This window comes from Lactuca virosa, chromosome 9, assembly GCF_052849685.1.
Source record: "Lactuca virosa cultivar CGN04683 chromosome 9, Lactuca_virosa_CGN04683_v6, whole genome shotgun sequence".
Classification (NCBI taxonomy): Eukaryota; Viridiplantae; Streptophyta; class Magnoliopsida; order Asterales; family Asteraceae; genus Lactuca; species Lactuca virosa.
Window position 1 is genome coordinate 215,951,128 of NC_136434.1, and position 9,032 is coordinate 215,960,159.

Below are 9,032 nucleotides of genomic sequence, written 5' to 3' on the forward strand. Positions count from 1 at the left end.
AATCCAGAGTAACACCCACCCCATGCACCTTATTCATGTTACGATCGCAGTCCTTCCTTTTTGAGTTTACTTACATCAAAAAATAAAGACATATTCAGATATAATGAAAAAAGCAAACACATATTTATTCTTCTAAAGAGGGCCTCAGCCGAAAGAGAAATCAAATATAATTCTATATTTTGTTTCTATTCATTTTTCTTATTTATCGGATAAGACAAATTTTAAAATTAAAAGAGATGATTATGAAAGAATTAATAAATTCTACATTTATTATTTTATATGAATAAGAAGATTAATAGAAACAAAATGTAAAAAAATATTTAATTTCTCTATATATAAATTTTGAGTATTAAATATTTAACTATAAGATATTGACTATGATCAAAAACAATTCCATACATTTCCTAAAAGAATTTAAAATAATCAAGCGTTGGAGACATCTATTCGACGTCCAACAATTCTCAACGCTTCAATAAGCGTCTCTCTAAACCTATCAAGATCTATTCTCAAATCTTGTTTATCTAAATACATTTCTCGTGCAGCTTCGTATCCTCCTTTTGCCGCTACAGACGCCGTATCTCTAAGCACCGGATGATCCAGACCGTACACGTCAGCCAACGAGCTCTCCTCCGGTTCAATCCTGTACTCCAAATACTTCAATCCCATCTCTGGACCTGGTTCACTATAAAAAGAATCGACGTCCCACTGGAACCCCAGTGGTCTCACCTGTACCATAACACCCCCATCTGGCAGAAAGATTTCATTAGCTAACCCTGCTCCATGCGCCCCCACCATAACAGAACAAGAGTTTATCACCCGCGAAAACTTCTCCACGTTCGACATTTCTTTTGCTGAACTAGCGATGATCACTCGAAACCCTAGTTCTTCCATCATCTTCACCATTTCTGCTTGATTTAGGAATTTTCTTGTTGTTTGGCGAGAAATTAGAAGTAGAACAGGAGGATTCTGTGTCTCGAAAACGCTTCGTGTTTTTAATCTGAATGTTTGTCTGATGAATTCTCTGAAATCTGGCATTGAATAGTAGCCTTGTGGATTGTCTGATGTGTTTACGCCTAGGAATTTGTGAAATTTTAAACCGGTTACAGCTCCAGGAAAGCAATGCACGCCTGAATCCACCGCTGGATCTATGATTTCGTGATCCGATAAGCGCGAAAACACACGTCTGTATTTTTGAATGAATGAAGGTTTGTGATCGACAACGATGAAGTGTACTTTAGATCTGAAAAGTCGAGAAGTGATGAATAAAGGTATAATGTTCTCGTTGAATTCATGGAAAATGTTTCCTGTGTACCCACCGGATGAGAAGATCACAGCGGGGTGTTGGTGGTTATGATCACAAGTGGGTGGTTCTGGCTCGGAGCTTGTGATCGTTACCGGAGTTATGTCGTTGATAACGTACGGATTTCCTTGCATTGCATATGGCCGGACAACGGTGGTGGTGTTTTCACCGGCCGGTGTGAATCTCAGATGCGACGGCTGAAGGTGGACTCGCATTGTGCTCATGTCAATTTTTACAGGTTTGTCTGCGACACATACTAGTGACCATGAACCCTTATCACACGCAAATCCTGTTGAATCAAGCTTGGATCGATCTTCACCTGTTTTCAAATATAAAATTCAGTAAAATTTCCCAAGTAAATATGACTCATTAATCATTATGTCTCCAATCATCATTCATAGAATATTTTATTTGTTTGACATTGATACCTCGTCTACACAAGAACGTGGCTCGTAGCAGATGGTGTCCAATGTGTAATAAGATTAAAATAACAAGAAAAGTCGACATCTGTAAGCTGATGCGCATAAAGCCAGACACAAATTCTATTACAAGCTTATTTTTTTATAATTAGCATGTCACTGACATGATACATTGATGACCAAATCGATTGAATTTTATGTAAATAACAATCCATTGATGTTGTGAAAAGAGAGACAAATTATTTGTCATTTATTAGAAATTTGGTTAGTTTGTTCAACAAATTAATATGATACGATTTTTCTTCTTCAACTAAAAAAAAATAACCATTAATTCTCACTTTTTTAGACTCTAAAAACGGAAAGTCTAGTATTGATTACAAACAGGTTCATATAAGGCCCTGATTTAATTAACTTCTTATATATTTAGATGATCACCTGCTACTACTATATATAGATCATTATGAAATGCAAGAGTTTATGATATGGTGTATAAATTATATGAGATTATGCACAAAAAAAAAACATGCAAAGGAAAAGCTAAATGCAGGTTAGTTCCTTGAGAGAGAGACCTCCAAGTAGTCTTGATAAAAGATATTGCAGAGATTGGTGTTGATCATCGTTGTTAACTACATTGATCAAATGATCAGCCTTCCATTCTGACAAGATTTGCCTCCCTGTAACTGCAATTCACATTGATAGATATGATTCAACTTTAATTACTGTAAATCATTAACATCAAAATTACTTATCCACAAAATAGTAGGAAGAAAACGATGACTATATTAGTGAAAGAAAACGTACATTTTATTTGTTTAGATGGTGTAACCTTATAGGCCAAAAATTCGACATACATAAAATGAAGAAGAATAAACCCACAGAGTGCCTGAGTTGCAAACAAAATCAACCTCCCTCCTCTCCCCTTCTCCATTTTTCCTAGACTTCTCTCTTTCTCAACCATTTTTTGCTTTGTGTTATGCTTACACGACTCCCTTCATATAGACATATGCCACAGTTGACCTCACATATATGAAGACTTTTTTTTTTCTTTCATTATTTATTCTTTTGCCCTCACATGGGATTACAACTCAACTAATTGTTTTTGTCCAAGAAATAACTCAGATATGATAGTTAAGACTTAGCTAGTTTAGATTTTTTTAGCAACTACAACAAAGTTAGAAATGATGGTTAAATTTCAGAGTAGAAAATTTGAAATGGGGTAATCTTTTGACTTTTAAGGTATTTAAGTGATCATTTTTTGGAATTTTTTTTACAAAATTATCATATCAAGTGAGGTTTAAAAAAACACGTTTAAAAACAATTCATATGTTATTTCTTTCGTAAAATAATATGTATATTTTTCAATATATAAAACTTAAAAATTTGCAAAAGTATTTCTTATTTCAAAAATATGTATCCTTATTTTGAAAAAATATTTATATCTTTAGAAACTATTAATAATTTTATACAATAATAATAGTTCACAAAATCCATTCTACTTCGTATAGGTCCTTGTTAAACATTAAAATATTATATTTATCGATCTTAATTTTTAAATATAATCTTATAACCTTTAATAAAATTTCAAAATATCATATTTATCCAAATTCTTTTTTATATTTTTAAATATATTTGTAATAATTTTTAATAATTATTTTGATCAATTGACAATATATCCTGTTATAAGCTAAGTTTAAAATATCAGTACTAACCACGATTAATTCCCTCGACTAGAGAAAAAAACTAAAATTTATCCATAATTTAGGGTTTTTTTAATCGCAAGTTGTGGTTATATGGAAAAACAAATACACAATCGACATTGATGTTAATTAGATTAGGGTTCTTAAACTCTAAAAAATCACAGTTGTCAATAAATAAGATCAAAGAAAATTCCGCGTTTCTTGAATTTTGATTAAGACCAATATAATTAGATTGGTATAGAAAGTTTTACTTTCTTTATCTTTTATTCTTTAATTTATTTATAATATATTTTCTTTTTCTTCTTTTTGCATTTTTATTTTTTATTTTTGAAGTCACATGCTCCCTTCTCTATCTCTAATCATTTAATCATCGACTATTGTTCAGAATTTGTAAATGGGTTTTCAAGTGTTTGAAGCTTTTATGATCTGGTTGTATTTATAATAATAATTGACTAATAAAAATATGCATCTAAAAATAAATATAGAATATTAAAAATAAATATTTTGGTAAATATGATATTTAAAAATTAAACTGGACAAATATAATATTTTAATATTTAATAAGAGTATATATATATATATATATATATATATATATATATATATATATATATATATATATATATATATATATATATATATATAATATTAAATTTGTTTGTTTATTTTGTGATACTTTCCAAAAATTAATTATCTTTTGTTATAAAACCCTTCTATTTTGGTGATTTTAGTGATACGTCAAATTAGAAGTATATAATTTCTTAAAACTCTAATCTGAATTAATTTGCTTAGAATATCATACATGTTATGTGTAATTGAAATTTTTATTCCATTGCAAATTATCAAATTAACGTCGGACCATAGACATTTTGTGGCCACCAGTTTACTTACCTACCATCTATGAGTTTTCCACTCACCGTTTAATTTGGAAAATCTAAATTCAACCTTTATTTGATGTATGCATGTATATAGTCAACTTTTGTAACGTGGATCAACCTGATTACATGCCTCCTCTAATGGGAAAAAAAAAGATTTAATTTGATGTTCAACCCAAAATTATACAAGTTTGATCACCAAGTATTTGACTAATTCCTAGATCTTTAATAATGTATACCAGTTGTATTTCTGTAAGAACACAAGTATGAAAACCCAAAAGTATTCAAGATTTTAAGAGACTTTATAAAGCGGAAGGGAGTAGTGTCACCGAAACCACACTCCCTTCACGGCTTCACCGCCACATATGCGCCAACGTCACTTTTTACCACACAAGTGTGGTTTTTTGCCACACCAAGGTAGTGGTGCCACACTTTCATTTATTTATTTTTTTAACTATTTTAATTTAATAAAACTTATTTTTTAATAAAAAAACATAATTTTTCATTACTTGAAAATTAAAAAAACATTACATTGAAAATTTAAAAAACATTACATTGCATTATGAAAAAAAAAACACACATGACATTAAAATAATCCTAGAAACTTAAAAAAACACAAATAAAATAACTAAAGCATGCTACATAAAGTCGTTCTCTGATAACTCGTTTTCCGAGTCATCCGGTGGATCAAATTAAAGTTAATGTGTTGAATCTCGTAAATGTGTTCCACCAAGTCCGTACGAAGATTGTGAAATTTTTCAGTGCAACGTATCTCTGCTCTCCTGTTCATATACTCTTCGCCACCAATTTCTATTGGTTGTGTCTCTGGTATGGTTTCTTCCTTGTCAAACGCACATATCGCTCTTCCTTCGTCTTGTACCAAACGTTGGTTGGTTTCTTCACGATTTCTGAAAATATATATTCGTGTTCTTTGTTGAGAACTTTCAGCTGTGTTATTGCATAAAACATCATATATTTGTTCCGTCATTTGAGCACACACAACAGCGGCATCAAAAATAACTTGAAATTGTTCAGAAGACGAAGAAGATGACATTTTGAGAGAGAATAGTGAATTTTTTTCTATTAATTTTAAGAGAGAATGGTGATTTTTGTTTGAAAAATAATGAAGTGGGTAGTATAACTTATAGGAAAGAAAGGACAAAGGAAAGAAAAAAAAAATTAAATATTCGAAATTTTGACCGTTCAACGGTCATTTTCCCCATCAATTAATCACATTGCACGGCTATAAATGACCACACTGCGGTCTAAACCGCAGGAGACCGCGGTCAGGGGGTGGTGTGCGCGGCTGAGGTGGCAAAACCGCAGCTTCAAACCGCGGCCACTCTCTCAAGCCTAATGGGAAAGGGGACTTCATATGATATAAACGTCTTCATAGTTTCATGTTATAGTTAAACGTCGTGTATTAACAGTTGTACATAATATCCATAGTATATATATATTGAAATACTTGAAATTGCAAACTTTATAATATTAACCTTTTTTAACGCACCGATAGAATTATCTTCTTTAAATGTTTTCGTGTGAACAGCTTAATTCCGTTAGCATTTTATATCGTAATCTCAGGTACATTAGTACCTTACTAAGTCAGACATTGTCCATTTAACCGACCACATGTACTTCATGCTTGCACCGAACCCAAATTCAGGGAATACTAATTAAATAGTAATCATTAACTCAACATTCAAATTTATAGGATTAAAGAATGGGGTTGCATGTGGTAGTCCCATGAATCTATGAAGAGCATGAGACCAATGAAGAGGTTCATACCATATTAATATAGTAATGTAAAAAAACGAATTATCACCATTTATTGTTGTCATCTCACATACGTACAAATATGGTCTTGAGAAAGTTAAATTTGTCTTTTTTTTTTTTGTTAAGTATTTATTTTGACATCTGTTGAAATCTATATTGGTAAGGGTGGTTTGATAAGTCGCGTTGAGTGTTGAACCTAATGGTTCAAACCTTTTAATGGTAAGGAGAATGTAAATTGTTTAACAATTAAGAGACAGTTCTAAGACATTTTATTCATTAGTCAAATATGACCTATGAATAATTATATTCATAGGTTACCACAGCCATTTACTTCAACTTATACCTTTTAATTATCACTTTTAGCATTAAATGGGAGTTGAGACAAGTTTGTCTTCATAATTAAAATTGTAAGACAAATATATTTTTGATCAGTCGGTGCCCAGGGGTGTACGGACAGTGCGGTCGAACGGGCCCAGATTTCAAAGGGCCTCCGAATTTTAGAACAAATCTATAGTTATTTTGTTGGTCTTTTTGTAAAAGACATGTTTATGTGTTGTCATCAATGAAAATTAGTCGTGTCACTTACTTATATACACAAGATAACATTTGTTTGCCATCTTAAAGTCATTTAATTATGAAAAAAATCAAAAAATCTAAATCTAATAATAAAATCTAATATTTATCACCAATTTAAGGAAAATGTCTATATCTAAAGAAAAATACAAATATTCTTGTAAACTCTAGAAAACAATTTCATATTTTATAAAAAACACTTTTCCCAAAAAATCTAAGAAAAAAATCAAAATTCAATCATAAATTCTAAAAGACACTTTGCCGAAACAAAGTTTCACTTTAAAATCTTTAGCAAATACCACGTAGGGAATTAGGATTGAAAGTGTGACAGCAATAGTGACTCAAGTTCCTAAAATAATAGAAGTTTTTATAAACTTGTTGATGAAAAAACATACAAACATTAAAAGTTAAGATACTTGTCTAGGATAATGACTTTATAACTATTATGTTTATATGGTATCATATCTTGGATAAAGTAAATAACCTGGGATAACAACTTCAATCTAGAATTAGGCATAGAGCTATAACTTCTTATTTAGGAATGGATAAGGTGTTTGTTGAGAAAAATAATTAAAGAATAATTTTAAAAAATGATAAGAGTGACGTTGGGTCATCTAAACCAGTACAAGAACTTTCACCTCAATAGTCATTCATGATTGAGTATTTTGTATACACAGTTGGTCAAACTATTGGTTCATTGGAACGAAAGTTTGAACAATACAAACAATGTAAGAACATTTTGGGTTTCTTATTCACAATAGAAAAGTTGATGTCACTCAATACTAGCGAGTTAAAGTCTTGAAAAGAGGTTGCAAAATTGTCACATCTCAGAGACTGAGACATTGATGTTGATAATTTATCCAACGAACTTGAATTGTTACAAAAAGATTTACCACTTGAAAATAATACATCTAATACAATACTAAATTTCTTAAATGATAAACACTTATCTAGTTTTTTTTCTAACATACACAATATTGTTGACTATTTCCAGTGCCATTGTATCAACACAAAAAAGCTTTTCAAAACTAAATCTTTTAAATTCTTATTTGTGCTTGACCATGTCTAAACAGAGATTAAACACTTTGACTTTAATTTTAGTTGATAATAAATTTCTTGATAATATTTATTGGGAAAGTGTAATAAATGAATTTTTTTTCAAAAAAAAATGCTAGAAAATCGATGTTTAGAAAAAAGTAATCCATTTTATTTTTCATTTTTTAAAGTTGCTTGTAACAATTACAACTTATTACTAATAAGCGAAGAAATGATGTTGTGGTAGTGAATTTACCAAATGTTTGTTAACAAATTTAAATTTTAAATTTAACAGTAGTAAAATTACTAAATAATATTTTACAAAAAAAATTATGGGGTCTCACTTTCATTTTCGCAAAAGGCCTTCGAAATGTCAGTGTCGGGCCTGTTTTTGATATTTAAGAATGTATATATTGTAATTGTTTACTGTAGGCCTACTTAGTCCATATGATCTCTAGGTAAAAAAATTTACAAACATACAAGAATATAAGATCAATTCTTTTATTACAAGAAGAATCAGATCCAAGTACTAACAAACATAAAACTCTCTACAATTACACTCAACATATAATCCTCACTACATCTCTCAACTAATCTACACTCAATCCTAAGCTAAAATAAGAAGATCGCTATATTAAAAAAATATGTATCTAGGAAGAAAGTGATGAAGAAGTTCTTTGAGATAACAAAAATAAGAGAGAATTAGGGCTTGTAAGAGAGATACAAATGACTCAACCTAAAACCCCTATTTATCATTATCTATATATAGTAGCACAAGTTACCCAAATAGTCCTCTAAGTATCAGCAAAAAGACTCCATTACCCTCTAAGAAAGCTAAAATATTCATAAACGACAATTACCTTCTAAACTTTAATTCCTACACACAAACTTACCAAATTATCCCTATAATATGACAAACTTTAAAAGATAGGTTGGAATTAGGAAACTGTATATTTTTAACACCTTCCCTCAACATATACTTGGAAAGTGTTAAATTAAATTCATTTTATCACAAAGAAAGTTGTGTTGATTAGTTCCAAGTGACTTAGGTGCTGTTTGTTTTTCTGAAGTCAAAATGTCTGCAGTCTGCGGACCATATCTGCAAGCCTCTGCAACAGAAGAGGTGGACCAAACGTCTGCAGTCTGCAATAAGAAGACTGTTTGTTTTTTAACGTCTGCAGGCTGCTGAAATAAACTGAATTTTAAATAAAATGATTTTACAAACTTAAAAAGATTTCTCAACACCAAAATTTTAATAATAATAGTCATATAACATTGGAAATAAAATTCATGCAATAAAATTAGTCATACAATTGTAAAAATTTGGTTTTGCAATAACAATTTCATTTAAAACAAT

At 30.4% G+C, this 9,032-nt stretch overlaps 1 protein-coding gene across 1 annotated transcript; it reads right to left on the reverse strand.

The window, feature by feature from the left end:
- Positions 1-309: 309 nt before the first annotated feature.
- Positions 310-2,677, reverse strand: LOC145136184 (alpha-1,3-arabinosyltransferase XAT2-like). Its single transcript, XM_079070364.1, has 3 exons — positions 2,521-2,677; positions 2,289-2,399; positions 310-1,619 (listed from the first exon to the last, which is right to left on the reverse strand). Exons 1-3 carry the CDS (start codon positions 2,675-2,677, stop codon positions 424-426), a joined length of 1,464 nt encoding a protein of 487 aa, XP_078926490.1. The 3' UTR covers positions 310-423.
- Between the last annotated feature and the right edge of the window lie 6,355 nt (positions 2,678-9,032).

Excerpts from the sequence above, each read along its gene's own strand:
- LOC145136184 (XM_079070364.1), bottom strand. The coding sequence starts at position 2,677 with ATGGTTGAGAAAGAGAGAAGTCTAGGAAAAATGGAGAAGGGGAGAGGA. Across the intron at positions 2,400-2,520 it reads ACCATCTAAACAAATAAAAT|TTACAGGGAGGCAAATCTTG; the intron begins GTACGTTTTCTT and ends TGTGAATTGCAG. Across the intron at positions 1,620-2,288 it reads TTTATCAAGACTACTTGGAG|GTGAAGATCGATCCAAGCTT; the intron begins GTCTCTCTCTCA and ends ATTTGAAAACAG.